The sequence below is a fragment of the Sinohyriopsis cumingii genome, chromosome 13 (genome assembly GCF_028554795.1).
Source record: "Sinohyriopsis cumingii isolate HCF-2022 chromosome 13, ASM2855479v2, whole genome shotgun sequence".
Taxonomy (NCBI): Eukaryota; Metazoa; Mollusca; class Bivalvia; order Unionida; family Unionidae; genus Sinohyriopsis; species Sinohyriopsis cumingii.
This window is the reverse complement of record NC_142973.1, coordinates 61,001,197-61,019,887: the sequence shown is the minus strand read 5'-3', so window position 1 is coordinate 61,019,887 and position 18,691 is coordinate 61,001,197. Positions and strand designations below refer to the sequence as shown.

The window sequence follows — 18,691 nt, the reverse complement described above, 5'->3', positions numbered from 1 at the left end:
GATGACTTCTTATGATGGTTCTAACGGTTTAATACAGCTGCCAAGGCAGTCATCTTGAAAATCTTGTTATCACTACACCTTCTAAATGGATGATGGGGCTAAATGAAAACGGTGCCAATCTGATGCAGCAGCCATGTTGAAAATCTTATTGTTGCTGCTCCTGATCCAGAAATCATATTGACATCAGGTTTTCACCCAAAGACTTCGTAAGATGTCTAGTTTGGTCCTAAATTAGAATGATGTTGCTTGCTAAGCAATTGAAATGAAGAAATGGTCTTATATTGAAGTCCTGGAAATTCTTTTCTGACATTACAGTAGAGGGACTCTTGTTTGTTAAAGTCAGAGGAAGAATATTCTTTTTGACACTATTTGGAGGCCAGAAATTTTTTTCAAAAATACACACAGACAGATATATATATATATATATATATATATATATATATATATATATATATATATATATATATATATATATATATATATATATAATAATAATAATAATGAGGACTTTGTATAGCGCCTAATCTTTAGAAGCTCTAAGCACTTTACAACATTAGATAACACCTAAAAGATAAAAAACATAATATTATTACAGAAACAAACACCATGAAATTAGAAAAACATAAAAAAATAAAAAACATACTGCGAATATTTCAGGTAGGAAACATTATTAGGTCTTTAAGTTTGTTCTTCCAGTCGAAATAAGTGAGTTTTGAGAGCCCTCTTGAATGTGATCACTGTGTCTTTGTGTCTAAGTTCAGTGGACAATTCATTAATATATATATTAAAATGACCTTGCTGGCTTTTTGATCACTGAATCACTGGAATTATGCTGCCTGTTTAGGCTATAATTTTTTGGTCTTTTTTTACAGAGTTATGTAGAGGTTTAAACCCACGAGTTTGAACTTTGGATGTTAGTGAAAAGGATAGGTATAAGGTCTGCAGCATGGCATCCCTTCCTATGCAGTGTGTACTGTGTTGTAAAGGACCATTTTCAGGAGTGGAGTCTGCAAGGTCACACTTTGCAAGTGCTGCACACAAGAAGAAGGAGGCTTCACAACAAGTGCAATCTAGATATTTTTGTGATACATGTAACGTGCAATGCAATACATCTGATATGTTACAAAAACATTGTGAAAGCCCAAGACATAAAGCAATGGAAGAGAAAAGCAAACATTTGGGTGGAAGTTCAGTAGCAACATCTCCGATGGCAACATCTTTGAATGCAGCACTATCCCAAGCATCATCTCCCATGAAAACATCCACCAATGCAATGACTGTAGCTTCATCTCCAGTGGCAACAGTAGTTATGGGCAGGAGTGGAACCAAATGCATATCATCTGAGTCTGATCTGAGTAGTGACCATTCATTGGAGAATATTTACACCTTTGATGGCCAGAATGGAGAGTGCAAACTGTGTGAAGTCATATTGTCTTCACCTCAAGTCAAAGAATCACATCTACATTCAGACAAACATAGAAGAAATCTGTATCTCTACCAAAATGGGTTTCTTCATAAAGTAAAGACTTGTAATGCATGTAATATTACGTTTGACAGTCCTGAAATGCAAGAGCAGCACTTTAACAGTGACAAACACAAGAAAAACATGAAAAATAATCAGATGATTGGGCCACTTCGTGTTGTGGTAGAAATGGGGACACCAAGCTCAAATCAAGTACAGCAAAGGCAAGAGGGACCTTCCGTGCCTGGCTATGTTAGTTTGACTGATATTCAACAGCAGGTTCGGAATCAGTCACTATATAAGGAAGACTCTTCATGTCCAGCTGCTAATATAGATCTTCAAAAGTCAAAAATATCTTATGATACAAATGTTTACTATACCAACAGTGAGCAAGATAAAGGAAAGGACACAAAGTTAAACAAAAGTAATTGTTCAGAAATCAGGGAGTTTTCTAAGACAGAAGTAAAGAGAATGCCACCAGAAGGTGCATGTGAAGGTAATATTCACTTTACAGAAGATCCACCTTCCCAACATCTTCAGAACAGCAGAACTATTTACCCTGGAGAGAGTAATTGGGTTGCAGATCCATCCATCCAATATCTTCACAAGAGAGATCCACAGATGGAAGTTCCAGTTAAAACTTCCAATGGAGTGAATATGTCTTCTTCAGCAATGGTGGAGAAAAAAGGAGCAATAAATATAACATCATCAGCACTTGGGAAACGAAATGAAACCATGTGGAATTCTATAAGAAGATCAGATGTCATGACCATAAACAAATGTCCTGAAGAGATTCCTGAGGTGGTTAATAATTCAAATCTGGTTAGTATGAATCAGATTCAGAGCACGTGTAAGGACTCTTTTCAACAAGCATCACCCGGTTTTCATGTCGTTATTGATAATTCACAAGAGTTGCTCTCTCCTGATGAGGACATAATTAGTTTGACATTCAGTGACTTTCAGTCAATGGAACCATTGGGTTGGACCAGCAGCGTACAAGAAGAGATCCCTCAGGGTTATGGTGTAAATTCTGAACAAACAACAGCCAAGGAAGAGGATGGCTGGAGGTCACAAGCAGCAGATCCATCTGGGAGGATGGCTGCTTCCAATCATGGTCGTGAATATGACTTCGACGGATCCAGGGGATTTTGTCATGTTTGTCAGATTGATTTTACATCACGAGAACATGCAACTCAACACCTGAATGGTGCAAAGCATGCAAAAAACAAGAGACAGTGGGAGATGAATCAGTTTCATAAAGGTCAAGTGTTACAGATCCCAAATTCAGTATCACATCAGCAAAAGAGTTCATTGTCTACATCTGATCAAAATTCCCCAATGAATAATGAAGAGAAAGAATATCTTTTTGATGGCAAAAGAGGTTATTGCAATGTGTGTCAGATAGAATTAACCTCAGAGCAGCATGCCACACAACATTTGAATGGTGCAAAACATATAAAAGCTAAGAGGCAGTGGGAAATGGGTAAAACTGTGGTCACAGGAGTGACAAACAGTAACTTGTGCACACAAGATGTACCCATGGTTTCCCAGACTTCAGTACCAGTGACCATGGCCTTCAACACTGCATATGCTGGAACACTGGCCACTAATGCTGCATACACTACAGCCATGGTCGCCAGTACTGCACAAGTTGCAACAACAGCCACCAACCCTGCTCAGGCTAAATTTATGACTACAAGCACAACACAGCCAACAGATATGGTGAACAGCCATGACAACCATAGAGGGAAGGAAGAGAGTCAGACCCAGGAATACTTGTTTGATGGAATGAGAGGATATTGTAATGTTTGTAAAATTGAGTTGACATCAAGGCAACATGCAACACAGCATCTTAATGGTAAGAACCATACTAAGGCAAAGACAATATGGCTGGCTGCACAGGCAAAGTCTCAACACCAGAATCCTCAAGTTGCAGTGAGTACACATGTACAGCATGAACTGGGAACTACAGAGGGCCCAGTCATACATTCTGATGAGGAATACATGTTTGATGGTACCAGACGCTTTTGTAACATTTGTAAAGTAGAATTTTCATCTGAACAACATGCCTTGCAGCATCTAGAAGGTATAAATCATGCAAAAGCAAAATCTGATTGGTTGCTGGCCAAGCAGAGGTGTGAGAGAGATGGTGGACAAATGGAACAATGTCATCTAAATCCAAATCCCAATACTAGCCAACACCATGAAAATACACCAGAGTATACATTTTTTGGTACACGAGGATACTGCAATATATGCAAAATCGAACTGACATCTGCAAATCATGCAGATCAGCACTTGCAAGGAAAACCTCATGCAAATGCAAGGGATGTCTGGAAACAGGAACTTCTGGGACAGAATCTAGGACCCTACCATTGCAGGACTTGCACAATGACCTTTACAGGTCCTGAGCCCTTGGAGCAACATAATGCAAGTGAAAGGCACAAGAAGAAGGTTGAACAGGAAAATAATGTAAACCTGTACTGTGACATATGTATAAAAAGTTTTAGTGGACCTCTTAGTGCTGAGCAACACTATGCTAGTGACAGACATAAAAAGATGGCTTCCCTGAAAGCAGGAAATATTGTTGCTGATCCAGATGGATTGGTAAAAGATGGTGTGGATAGTACTGGTGCTCTTCTAACTGAGGGTGTGTCATCATTAAAACTTGATGATGCCTGGAGTTCATCAACTGGATCTGGGCCATCCAGGTATCTTTGTGACACATGTGGAATTACCGTGAACAGTTTGGAACAACTGGAACGACATAAGCAATCCCCAAAACATCTAGAATTGGTGGACAAGAAAAAGGCAAAGATGATTCAATCAAACTCATCAAGTTCTTCATTGGATTCTCTTGTATGTGAAGACAAAATGGGAATGCAAAGAATAGTTCCTGAGCAGAACGTATCCCCAGATGAAGTTATTGCTATATCTAGCCAAAAAAGTCAAAAAGTGATACCAGAAAGTAATCTTTCTCCAGAAGAGATGCTTTCAAAGAGTATTTCTTTGCTAAGTCAGATGAAATTGCCTGAGAAAAATACATCAACCAAAGAAGTTGATGATTTTAAGTTGCTGAATCAGATAACTATACCACATCAGAATGTCATCTCTTTTTCAGGCATCAGCAACAGTGATGGGGATATTCCGATCAAAACACAAGTTTCACCATACCCATTAAGTTGTAAAAATGATCATTGTTCCATTCTTTATACCACAAAGGACACAGAGATGTCTGACAAAAAAACTTCTGTTGAAAAATCTCAAGAAAATTATGATAAAAAAGACAGTATGTTTTTGCCTAATACTATATCAGGTAATTTAAAAGACGAGAATGGAAAACCCTCTGGAATTGTGAAACCTGAAATTACGTCTGAGATGCCAGTTCAAGTTCCTGCCAAGTTTGTTACTTTATCAACAAGCTCTGCTGAAGAAACATATGGTGCTTGCAATGAATCAGGGGGAACTAAACGGGGTGTAATGTCAGACTTGGCAAGGATGACTAGCAACAGACCAGTGAAATCTTCACAGGAAAGTCAAGAAGCATCATGCAGAAATCTAGATGCAAACAGCCCCTATAAGTACTGCTGCATTGTGTGTAACAGGCCAATGGATACTTATGATGCATACCAAAAACATGTAAGTGGCAAGCAACATATGCAAAAGGTTGCTAAAGAACCTGCACCTGCAAGGAGCCATCCCCCAAGACAATTTAGCACAGCTACCAATAACCTCAGACTGGCTAGGAGCCATTTAAGAAATTACCAGGAGGAGTTATATGTAAAGGCAATGGAGAGGGACACAGTCTGTTTCTTGCCAACAGGTAAACTTCTATCATAGAAATGGTTATTTTTGCAGTTAAATGTAATATTTTTGTTTGTTGGAACATTGAAGTTACAGCATTTGGTACTTGTGAATATTGTGTTGCTTCTTTTCTTAAATACTGTAAATAAATAGTGGAGGACCTCAAGTTAGGTTATAGGCTCACACAGATAACATACAGGAATGTCATTAAATTTTAACAGGTACAGTGCATGCAAAGTAGATTCAGCATGTACACTTCTGCTTGCATATTGTATGTTGTTCAGTGAAATATGCTGGTATAATATTCTAGGACAGCTTGACCAGACTGACCAGGTGTAAATTGCTGTCATCTTCATATGCAGAGTTTAACTCTACCTGACCAGCTATTTTACTTAGATATCATTAGGTGAAAATTTGTTGCAGTAGCGTAAATTTAACAATTTAGCATTCTCAGAGCAGGATGGCAAAAGTCAATCCCACCAAAATTTGTCACCGTATTATATTACATCTGTCCAAATTGATAACATTTTAAATGAAGTTTGCAAACTTAAAACTCTGTGTTTTTGGAACAAAATCATCAAATTTTATGTAAATATTGCATTTTATTCACCACAGACTCTAATCAGGTGGTAAACCAATAGGTTGTAATCAATGACTTACACTGTACTTGGAATGGTGACACCTGTAATACCCGGATATTACACCATGTAGTTGGGTGTAAATTAGCGACAGCTTCATAGAGATGAATAGATAAATGGTCAAGACACTTTGTGCCTACTGCATTAATGCTTTCATGTGTTCATGGCATTCACATTTGTAAATACACTTGCAGCTCCTGAACTATCTATGGTCCTGAATTTTGATTAGTTAAATGGTCTGTTTACAATATTTACTTAATTAGAGTTATCCTTCCTGATCTAATTACTTGTTGAACTAGAGCTGTATACATTTTTTTCTAACCGACTCAGCATTTCTGAGCAAAGACTAATGTTAATGTCATTATTATTGTTGTCATTCTTGTTGTCATGCTTAAAGATGTTATGGTATGCAAATTTATGTGCAATTAAAACTGTATACATTGGAAGTAACTCCAAGATTCTTTAGCACAGTGTTTAATCCGATGAAAATCATTTGAATTTTAGTAAAATACATGGCAGCCCAGTGGGTTTCAGTACAGTTTTCACACAAAAAATTAATTCAGTAGGGCATTAAATTGGATACTCTTTAGAAACAAGATGTTTAAACCAGTATAAGAAAAATGCACACAAAATGTTACAAATTAATGTAGATTAACCTGAAGATGTGCAATTTTCAAGCTGTCATACTTTGCCCAGCAAAACTTTTGTTGTTGTTAATACATTACTTGTAGAAAATTATCAAGGTGTCAAAAAATTAAGAGATGCTTATGGCATGACTTGGAACTGTTTTTATCATTAGCCTGTCATCATGAAATTGTTTTGACCTGTGATTAATAACTTGTCTGCATCAAATGGCTTTGACCTGGGACTAATAACTTGTCTGAATGAAATGTCTTTGACCTGTTATCATTAACATATCTGCATGAAAGTGATGATAACTTTGTTCCATACTCTAAGCTTTATAGTTGATTGTCTTCATCGTCATAAATTTAACTTCTCCCTCATCAGTAGAATGACTCTCTGTTTCAGACTTTTAAAATCTTCCAAATAAATTAGAGAAAAACTGAAAATCTCCAAGAAACTTTAAATTCAATAATGTCCCCATGAATGTATAGATGATGGCTATTTCACAAGTACAGTATCACATGCTTGTATCAGTTTTCATTAAAACTAACGAGTTTAATGATTTCAGGTTACACTGTATTTAGGTCTATATCCACACCGTTAAATCTGTAACAATGCCACTTGATATGTGTTTACATCGTGAGAGCATTTACAGGGATGTCATTGGAATTTTAAATATTTGTAAGATTTTGACAAAGTTGTTGAAATTTGTATAAAAATATTGTAACAGTGTTCACAGAAAAAGCGTAAGAGTTAGACTAACTCCTTGCTAACAAAATCTTTTTCAGGCACTGGGAAAACTCTTGTGGCGGTCATGGTAATTGAGTCATGTCTGCGCCTCAATCCCACCCGCCAGGTGCTGTTTCTGGTAGACAGAGTTCTGCTTGTTCTTCAGCAGTCCAAATACATTATAACCGAGACAAAGGGGCAGAAATATATCAGGTGATTATAAGGGTCACACTGTGATGTCTTTGTAAAGTCCTGTATGCATACCTTTATTACAAGGATAGAAATTTCCTACACAACGCTGTCTAGGGTTATCCCTGGTCCAATTTGGCAATGTATTTTCAAAGTACATCTCCTGCAGTGCCATTTTTACATGCAGCACCTTGCATGCCTGTACTGCAGTACTTTGATTTTAAAATGATACAACAATGAACATTGCTTAAGTCCCTAAACAAACTCAACAGGTGGTAATTACCTCATTTGATGAAAAGCCTTCCTTAAAAACCTGTCCCTAGGCTATTTTCTTGATTGTTGCCTTGAATTCATGGGTAGATATAAGAACATAATGAGGGATTTCACTAAATGATGTGCATTGTCTATTTAGTCTAGCTATGATACATTTCATGATGCTTGGGTGGTCATACAGTACCTACAACAATGTCATACAGTTAGCAAGCAATACAATAGATAATGTAATATAGAACTTACAATATGTATCACAATACAGAATTCTACCTTGTCAGTATTTATCACTTTGTGTAATGCCTATGTTGCTGTATTGGCATTGTATAGCATATTGCACAATTACTAGTGTTACCAGTACCTGACCAGTAACTGCATTGAACCAGTCCTGGCTGGGCAGTTCCTTCTTGCCAAATGTGGACTTGGCTGTGCTGTAGATGGCACCCGTGCAGAATCTGCATATGATTTTGGTACAGTGCCATTTGACCCATGTAACTTGAAATGATTTTAGATGGAGCACTAAATACATTTTAGGGGTTTATATTTATGATTTCATCCATCACTTTGGTCTTAGAAAAGCATTATGGGATTGGAAGTTTTCACACTGACATTTGTAACATCTATAGAAATATCCTTCATACCTGAATTTTTAATAAAAATATAAAAATGTTTAATATATCCGTTTATCATTTTACATAACCATATTTGACTAAAAAAACAATTTTAATGATTCACGACTCAGGTTGTTGGTCTCTTGGGCCGAGAGGAGGAACTAGTCCAATAAATAATGTTCAGCAGATTGAAAAAAAATCACAACAGAAAAGCAACACAATACTTTTATTGAAGAGACATAATGCTCTTTCTTTTTCTTTCTTTTCTCAATTTTAATTCATGTATATTGGGATACATTTCCAGTGCTGCTACATTGATATATTGTCATACTTGTAATACAACATGTATTGGGTTATTTTATTTCCCCTTTAAGTGCCTCGGAATGCCATGAGATGGTAGTGATCATGTGATGAGTCAGTGAATGGTCCAGCGTCAAGGTGTCAATACTTTGTGTTTTTCTTGAGTTTTTAAATTTCAGGGTCCCAGTAGTTTACAGCTGAACTTTCATGCAAATTTGAAAATAGCACAGGGCAGAAACTTCCTCTACCATTTTAAAGGCCTTATACAGTCATAACTGTACCATATTTCATTGTTTCATCGTTTTTCAGTGTTGTCTCTTGCACAGCTTTGCACAATGGCAGAATCGGGACAAAGCCAAAGGTATTCTGTCAATACAAGGCATGGACTATTGCAAGAAATATTGCAAAATAGAGTCAAGCAGCGTTTAACTGATAAGGACAAAGATTTCTCCATCACGGTTGCAACAAAATGCAATGATTCCCAAGGGGGAACAACTATGCAAATTGATAGCCCTGTAGTGGCATCAAAATCAAGGAGAAATCTTGCATCTACAGATAAGGGGACTACGCCATTACTGACAACGGGTTTGTCAAGCGACTGTGAAATCTTGAGGTAGTCGGTGACAGAAAATGTGACATCTGCACACCAATGGCAGCGCCCAGATGTCAGTCTTATTGAATGACAAGCGACACACAATCAAGTGATGTGGGACCGTCAGCTTGAATTATTGACAAATTTGTGAGCTATGGTAACAACTTTGAAGTCACAAGTTGACAGTCTTAGCAAAAAAACCATGGTTGATATGCTGGGATATGATGGACCGGCATGGAAATGTGAACGGACGGAAACAGTTCACCATAATGAGGGAAGTGATCTTTCTAGCACCAGTGTAGAAAGTGAGGAAGATGTTGATGGCTTTGAGCATGGCCTTCAAAACTTAGTAACATCACCACCAAATTTACTTTGAGAAACTGAAGGAAATGATATCTTGCAAGAACTCTCCAACTTTTATGAAGTGCACGAATGTTGTAGGCTGCCAATTCAGGAGAGCTTGGCCAAAGTTGTGAATGCAGGGACTTAGGGCCCAAATAGCACAGGATAAATTTAAGGATTTGAGCAAAAAACATTTAAGGCCACAAAATTGCCAAAATTTCAGTGTGCCTAAAGTAAATCCTGAAATTTGGTAAAAATGAACAAAGCTACAAAATAAATGGATGCCAAGCTCCAAAAGTTCCAAGGAACTGTTGCTAAAGCTAGTGTTCCCCTTCTCAGGCTCATGGATGAATTACTACACAACAGGTTAGACAGTACACCTGCAAATGTAAATAAACTCTCTTGCAGATGCTGGTGATGTATTGCTGATGCTTTCATCAGCATTTTGTGACATGTCTCATAAGAGGAAAGAACTGATCGAGCTGGATCTCCATTACAATTATCAATCTCTCTGTGCACCCCAAAATAAGGTAACTGACTTGTTTGGAGACAATCTGTCTACAGAGGTTAAAATATTGCAGATGCTCAGCAGATGGGGAATAAAAAGTGTCTGGAAAGCTTTTGGCTTCAAACACTGGAAGATACTCAAATTATAAAGGTGCTCAAGCAGGTTCCAAGTCTTTTTTGTTAAAGATGGGGGTTATGTCCCAGCTCTATCAGCGGCAACCATACCAACTGGGAACACAGAACCTCAAAAAGAGGAGACCTTATAACCCTCATCAAGATTTGTGAACAGAGGCAGTATTGCATCTTCCACAAAAACTGGAAGTAGCAGTTTTCCCATCCAGTTTCTCTCCCAGCCTTATATTATACACCAGATTTGTTGCTGGTAAAGTTAGTCAGTGAGCTAAAAAATGGCAGAAGATAACCTCTGATGCTTGGATTTTATTAAATCTGAAAGGTTATAGACTTGAACTTGATAGCAACCCAGTCCTAACTTGTATTTCAAAACAGAGAAAATTCTCTGACAAAGAATCCACTGTAATTACAACTGAAATAGATAAACTGCTGAAAAAGGGAGTATTGGAGAGAATAAACTTTGCCTGTGTAAAGTACTTGTCTAAGATATTCATTGGAGAAAAGCGTGATGCGACCATCTGGGTTATTCTTAACCTGCATGATTTCAAAGCACATGTGGTACATTACCATTTTAAAATGGAGACATTAAAAACAGCACTGACCTTGGTTTGCAAAGATTCTTAGTTTGCTTCTATTGACCTGAAAGATGCATATTACTCTATACCAGTTGACACTGCTTTTCACAAATATTTATCCTTTCACTGGAAAGGACAATTTTATCAGTACACCTGTTTACCAAATGGACTGGCATCTGCACCACGAGTATACTACAAAATAATGAAGCCCTTTTTTTCCCATGCATAAGAGGGTCATCTCAATGTTGTCTATTTGGATAATAGTCTTCTTCAAAGTTCAACATACCTAGAGTGTCAAAACAATGTGCACCATACTGCTGCATTATTGGATGATTTAGGATTTACAATTCACCCAACTAAATCCATTTTGCAGCCTACACAGACTATCAGTTTTGTGGTATTTTCTCATTAATTCAGTAAATATGATGGTTAGATTGACTGAGGGAAAGGCACAGGCATTGACTGAGTTTTGTGAAACAGTGTTGAAGTGGAAACATTTGACTATTTGTGAATTAGCACACTTAATAGGCACAATGGTTGCTGGTGAGCCAGGCTTAGAATATACCCCTCTTCTACTACAAACCTTTGGAAAGAGAGAAAGACAGATTACTGAAAATGCATAAGGGCAATTAATTATGATGCATCAATTTCTTTCTCCAGCAATGCTAAATATACAATTAAATGGTGGATCCAAAATGTTAAAATCAGTTTTAAGCCTATCTGCAGATGTAACCCAGACATTATTATCAAAAGTGACAATTATCTTTTAGGATGGTGAGGGGTAAATGAGACAGACAATGTTAAAACTGGTGGTTGCTGGAGTAGTACTGAGAAAATGAACCACATCATCATCAGTGTTTTAGAATTGCAAACATGGTTCCTGACATTAAAGTCTCTTTATGGATACAAATATAACTTACACATTAGGATCATCATGGATATTACTGTAGCTGTTGCCTACATTAAAAAAAATGGGAGGTAGGAAGAGATTACTAGATCAAATGGCCCATGATATTTGGTTTTGGTGCACAGAAATACAGATTTGGCTGAGTGCTTGCCATCTTCCTAGGAAGAATAATGTAGAAGCAGATCACCTATCTTGGAATTTCAATGATGATACAGAGTGGATGTTAAACAAAGCAATCTTTAATAAAGTTCATGCAATATTTGGACAGTTTGATATTGATATGTTTGCCTCGAGATTGAATCATCACATTCACAAATACGTGTCATATAGACCAGACCCACATGTGTGGGCCATTGATGCTTTCTCCATGACATGTTCAGACCTAATTTTATATATGTTCCCACATTTCAGCCTGGTGGGACGTGTTGTTTAGAAGATAGTAGATGACTGTGCAGAAGTGGTTCTTGTAGCACCATTGTGGACAACACAGCCCTGGTTTCCCTGCCTTTTGTGACAAATTGTTCAGCAATCGTACATTCTTCCACAGATTCGCTTCCTGTTGACCTTGCCTCAGGATCCACTCAAGGAACATCAACTACGGAAAACCCGGCTAGCTGTGTTTCGCTTATCAGGAAAGCCTTATTCCGTAAAGGCGTGTCAGGACAAGCTGCCAGTGTCATACTCGACTGATGGAGAGAATCTACAAGGAAGATTGATAACATGATTCCAACTGGTTTCAACAACCATCATGGTGCACAAAAGCATTCGTGTATTACGTCATGGCTTTTTGTTTTGTTGATTAGTCTGGTTCAAGGAGTGTTAAGGATATTATTTTCTGAAAAAAGGATCTTCTGAGCAGGAAACCATATAAACTGTTGGTACACTACCAAACAAGATTCCTTTTTGTATAAAAAATAAACCCACAACATTTCGTGAGACCATCGTCTATGTCAAAACTCAATTTTTCAATTGTTCAGTTAGTAAGACATTGATGCCGTGATTTCGTTGCAAGTAACAGTGAAACTTCTTATCATACTTGAGGATAACTCGGTGCAAATTCAGGAATTCTCTGAAACTCGTTTTCCCCACAATTGCCCATATCTTTATTTCACGAAGTAGTCATTTCGCTTGTTTGCCTTGCTATCTTTGACCAGTTATGATTGAGTAGGTTAATTTAAGGTAGTTTCATTTGATTACATACACAATAATATTTATAACAGTGTTCGATTGATCGACTGAAATTAGTTACCCGACATACAGCCAGGGCCGCTGGTTCTTAAGCATGTAGGATTTGTGTGCCTTTTAACTTTTTTGTTAATTCCACCTCCTTTGATTCAAAAGACATCATTACTTGATAATAGGAAAGGGGGCCCACTTTTTATTTAGTTAAACAATACAACAAATGCTTCCGCTAGACCAGTATCAAAACACGGTCGGCACTTAATTAGGTTCTAAGAAAAACTCTCACGTACATATCTGTTGTGGTAGATTGACACGTTTTACGTTTAATTAAAAGAGGACACATTGTACTTATGATGATTGCACTTAAAAGGAACTAAAAGATGAACTATAATACAAATTTCAGTTAATAATAACAAAATATTTAATTGGTATTTATTTATTAAAGCACTGCCTCCACTAGGCGTGACATTTTCATTGATCTAAACTTCCTTGAATATCATTAATTATGGTGTACTAAGAATGTTGTTTGGAAAGAAAATGTAACAAATGTTATGACTTCTTTTTAAAGTTGATATTTCATAATGTTGATTAAAATTTCCAGGTCCTATCTACCGTTTTCAACGATAAAACAAGCGATATATCAGAGTTTCCATTACCAATTTTGATCATGATCTTCATCAAGTTCACCAAAAATAGGGATCAGCTTTGGAGTATTTTCTGATTTAAAAATGGGATCCATGCCTGACCCCGCATTATAAGCAGATTCACGAGTTATCAGGGCGCGAGTTATCGAGGGAGTGGTTTAATTTGTTTGTAAGATAACCATTTACATTCTTTTGGTCAGAATGATCCAGATGTTTGGAAAAATGCAACATAATTGATGGTATACATTTATGCTATGGTAACAAGTCAGCAGTTTTTAAGTTATCTTAATTTTAATATTAAATTATTGGACAGCTATGCTGTCATCTATCTTGTTCTGACATATTTTTAGTAACTCAGCTAGTAAGAGGAGTTGGGTTTAATGACCTGTTGTTGACTTTCACTACAGATTTAACCCCCAGAAACAAGGAGACCTTGTGGAGAGAGAACTTACTGTGGCAGTTTTATGTGGTGGACAGCAGTCGACTGGTGGTATTCCTCTGTGGAGACATGATGTTATTGTTGTCACTGCTGGTTAGTCCAGTTTTATGTTTTGCTAACTTTTGCTTTATCAGTTGTCATGAATGGGAATGGTGTACTTTGAATTCATTTTGTTTACCTGACTGTTGCCCCAGGTGGTGTCTTACATCTGTCTATGTGGGTTCAAGTCTTGGCTTGGCTGTCATGGGTATGTGAGAAAGCTAATCATGGGATGGTGGTTCTTCTCAGGGTTTTTCCAGGTTCTACCTGCACCAGATATAATGGCTGTCATATATAGCACAAAACCAAACCAAACCTGTTGCCTTCTAAAATGTCAGTAATGGGAGTGGTGTACTTAGACTTCATTTATTTTGTTGTTTGTCATGTTTATCAGTTTTTTATGTTTTATTGTTTTGCACAACAAAAAATCTAGTTAAATTTGCAGTTTGGGAATCAGTGTTTGTTGAATTTTAAATGTTTGGTTTGTAGCAACAAAAAAAATCCTTGAAAATTGGTACTGTAAGAAAGGTAGTGAATTTTCAGTATTAAATGTTATCCAGATTACATCTGTGTGTCAGACTGTTAGTTTTGTCCATAACTTGAATGATGTTAGTCTTTGTCAGATTTATGAGACTGAACTGTATGCAAGACTAAGTATTAGATACATTTAGTGAATTTTCACTTACATTTATTTATGGGGAATTTTATTGGAAATTTTCATCCAATGTACTAATGACCAACCTTTGTTTGGTAAAGAAATGTTGCTGTTTCAGATTTCATGTCAGTTCAGAGCATTGGAGATTTTTCCACCTAACTTGAAAAATTCAGTTTGGATTTTTATATTATTGACATTCAAAGTTGATTCATTTTTAATTCATTTAACTCAAACAGATTTTTGTGCCACGCAGGGAATGGATGAAAGAGCATAAAGTGTTACCCCCGTCTTTCCAATAGTGTTACCATTGTACATCCGATACATACTGTTATAGTTTAAGTTAGTGTGGATGAAGACATTTCAGGTTTTTCATATTTTGCATTACCTGTAATTGTCTTATAATATTTAATTAAGACATGACTTTTTTAAGCTGTAAATGAAACAAGTCACATTTTTCATAAAAGTCCTTGCATATACTGGAATACTTTATATATTAAGTCATGTGATACTGCTTCCTACTTTTTTGCTCTCTCTGCAGCATTTTGCCACAACCTTCTGGCAAAAGGTATTCTGAGATGGGAAGACTTCAGTCTGGTTGTTTTTGATGAGGCCCACCACTGTGAAAAGAATCACCCTTTCAGCCAGTTACTTAAAACTTATCACCTTCAAATGCCAAAAAATGATCGCCCAAAACTTATTGGTCTGACAGCTTCCCCTGCAGGAAGACAGGATGTTCAGCGGACGATTATTATGTTACAGGGTTTGCTGAATAACCTCGGTGGAGCTTTCATGGCAGTTGTGGAAGATAATGTATCTACTCTAAAGCAGTTCCAGTCAAATGCACAAATTATCATACACTCTGCTCCACCTTCTGATCAAGAAGTAAGTTTTGCAGAGGAACTTAAGGTTTATATGCTGCAGTGTTATCTTAGACTGAAGGAGTTGAGTGATATTGAGTTCTACATGGAAAAGGGTTTTGCAACCCTGAATGTGTCAATGACAGAAGTAGAACTTCGAGAAAAAGTAAAGACATTATCGATGGATGATTTTGATGTGCTTCAGTGTAATCTTGCTTGTGCTCAACCAAACGAAAATAAAGTGGGGGATAAATTAATTGTTCACAACTTGTGCCAGCATATTGGTATCATATGCATGACGCTGAATGTTTTGATGGAGGCAGGTTATGAGGTAGCAATGGAAGAATTGCAAGAACTAAATTCAGCCTCATCCGGAAGTTTTCAGTTTGCAAGAGATAACAATTTACCTTGTTCAAAATTTTTGACACTGATAGAAATGAATATGAAAGACACTGATTTTAAGAAGGAATCTAACTTACACCAGATTGTCCGTTTGGTTTGCGAATTAACTAACCCAGACAACATAGCTTGGCAAAGTGGTGACCAGAATGTGATGGCTTTGGTTTTAGTAAAAGAGCGGAGGACAGCTCACAAGATCCAGAAAATTCTGGAATTTAATGGGCAGATCCAGGAACTTGGTCTCAAGGTAGCTTGTGTTGTTGGCCATGGTAGTGGGGCAGCTGATGGAGGAATGAGAGTTAACCAGCAGAATAGAGCACTGGAGGAAATAAAAAATCATGCATACCAGGTACATTTCAACCTCTGCCTCTGTCTCTATCAAAATTATGTGTACCAGGTACATTTAAACCTCTCTGTCCCTATCTCTATCAAACTTTTTGTACCAGGTACATTGAATCCTTTCTGTCTCTCTCTCAAAATCATGTGTACCAGGTACATTGAAACCTCTCTCTCTCTCTCTCTCTCTCTCTCATAAATTGAGTAAAAGCATGTACCAAATTTGTTTTTTGTAGACAGTTGTCCTAACTACAATCTCTCCTTCTTGCCTGATGGATTTCTCTCTGCAATAATACATGTACATGTGTTTTCACATTATTTTCTTTAAAAGTTTCTCACATACTTGCATGTTGATGTTTTGAAAAACGTGTAAATCACCTCTTTCAAGAAAACTACTTGTTTAAAATGTTTGGAAAATAGTTTGAGTATGCTCAGGTACACAGTAAATATATTCTTTAAAAAGACAGTGGCCTCTCCAAGTGAACTAATTTTAAAAAAAAAAACTAATTTGGAATCGGGCCAGGTGGCCTCCATTCATTGAGCAGCCACTTTTTAGAGGGGCCTCTCAAGAGGTTGACCATTATACTGTGGATCTATTTACAGATAAGATTTCCTGCTAGGAAATGACTGACAATAAAGCTCACAGAATATTTTGCCATTGCTCACAGACTAACATAAAGTAAGGATCACATGTATGTTTCTGTCGATGTTCACCACAAATTATTCCTCGTAGGAATCTGTGCTGATGGAAATATTGTTATTTCTCATCTAGTATTATTCAGTGACATATCTTAAAGGCATGCATAGCTATTTTTAGTAATATTTATTGTATATATAATTATCTCTAATGGTCATAGACTGAAATAGCTTATGTGATTGTCTGTTGTCTGTCATTGATCTGTTAACACAAGTTTGTTATCACTAGCCCTCCTAAACTACTCGGGCTGTTGCTGAGAAATTTCAAACACACATTTGTCATTGTGTCTAGTTGATCCTCAATGTACATGGTTTTGCCTGGACATCCAAATCAGAAATCTTGATATTAGTTCTCAGTCTGAACAGATGGTCAGGTCATAATGAGATTTTCAAAAAAGTTTTATTATGTCTGGTTAGTAAATATTGAAATTGTACTGATCAGAAATTTGTTGTTGTTGTTGTAGGGTTTAATGCCATTTTTCAGCAGGATAGGCTATACATGGCGGCCAGTATTAATGGTGGAGGAAGAACCCAGGAAAACCTGGAAAGAACCACCGATCCATGAGAAGCTACTGGCAAGCTTTCTCACATACCCACATAGGCCTAATCCGAGACTCAAACCCACGTAGAAATTTAATTTGAAATTTAATCTGCCTGCCATAGCAGCTAGTTTAAAAATCTGGTTATTGCAACTCCTCCTGAACAGAAGGTCACATTGACCTGCAGATGTTTTGCAGAAGACTTCTTATGATGTCTAGTTGGTCCTAAATGAAAATGGGGTTGATCTCAACTTTAATATAGTCACCATGAGAATCTGCTTATTGCTCTTCGTCCTGGATGGATGATCATATCGGCATGGGATTTCACCAAAAGACTTTGTGTGAAGTCTGGCTGGTCTTAAATGAAAATGGTGCTGATCTGACACTACAGTAGCCATCTTGAAAATCTTGGTATTGCTTAATAAGAAGAATATAAAGCTATATAAAGATGTAGTTCATACCAAAAGACTTCAAAGTGGTGTCTAGTTTGTCCTAAATTAAAACTGAGTCAGACAAACATCCAATATGGCCACCATGACATCCATCTTGAAAATTTTGTTGCAGCTACTCTTCTACACGGGTGGGCATATTGTCATATGGTTTTCACCCAAATACTTCTTGCATAAAAATACTATTGATTGATAGGTCAGGTGACAGTCTGTGTTTAAAAAGGTTTGAGTAAACAATTGTAAGTTCAGTCTGCAGAAGCATGTACTTTTGTGTTCAGATATAATTTGAGTAGAATAATTTATATCAGTTATCAGTGGAATTACAAAGGGCTCATTGACTTGTTGGATTAAAACACTACTTTGAGATTATTGTGAATTCATACAAAGACATTCTGGATTATATCATTATGATACATCAGGTCTATTGGTACATCAACACATTCAAGACTATTGACACATCAGGACATTTAAGACCTCTTGGTACATTAGGACATTGAGAATTCTTGGAATTAATCTGGAACATTCTATAATTTTGGACTTGTGATAGAATATTTAGGATTATTTAGAACTTGGAGAAATACATGTTTTGTTAATTTTACAAAACTTTTTGGTTTTGATTCTTTCTGTGATTAGTTTCAAACCATAGAGTCACAACACATCCAACATGCCCACCTTTGTGGCTACTCTGAAAATCTTGTTATCTTCACTCTTATTGAATGGATGATTTTGCTGAAATGAGTTTTTCACTGAAAGACTTTTATTAATTCTAGTTGG

At 36.9% G+C, this 18,691-nt stretch overlaps 1 protein-coding gene across 2 annotated transcripts in view; it reads left to right on the top strand.

Moving 5' to 3' along the window:
• The window catches only part of LOC149785679 (uncharacterized), a 46,456-nt gene that overhangs the window by 10,971 nt on the left and 16,794 nt on the right, over positions 1-18,691 (top strand). For both annotated transcript variants that reach the window (XR_016425442.1, XM_089979510.1), the window contains exons 2-5: positions 873-5,285; positions 7,317-7,470; positions 13,916-14,040; positions 15,180-16,246. Coding sequence is in view for 1 of the 2 variants with exons in the window: in XM_089979510.1 (XP_089835636.1) it covers positions 947-5,285; positions 7,317-7,470; positions 13,916-14,040; positions 15,180-16,246 (5,685 nt within the window). In the remaining variant the exon portion in view is untranslated. The remainder of the gene's footprint in view (positions 1-872; positions 5,286-7,316; positions 7,471-13,915; positions 14,041-15,179; positions 16,247-18,691) is intronic.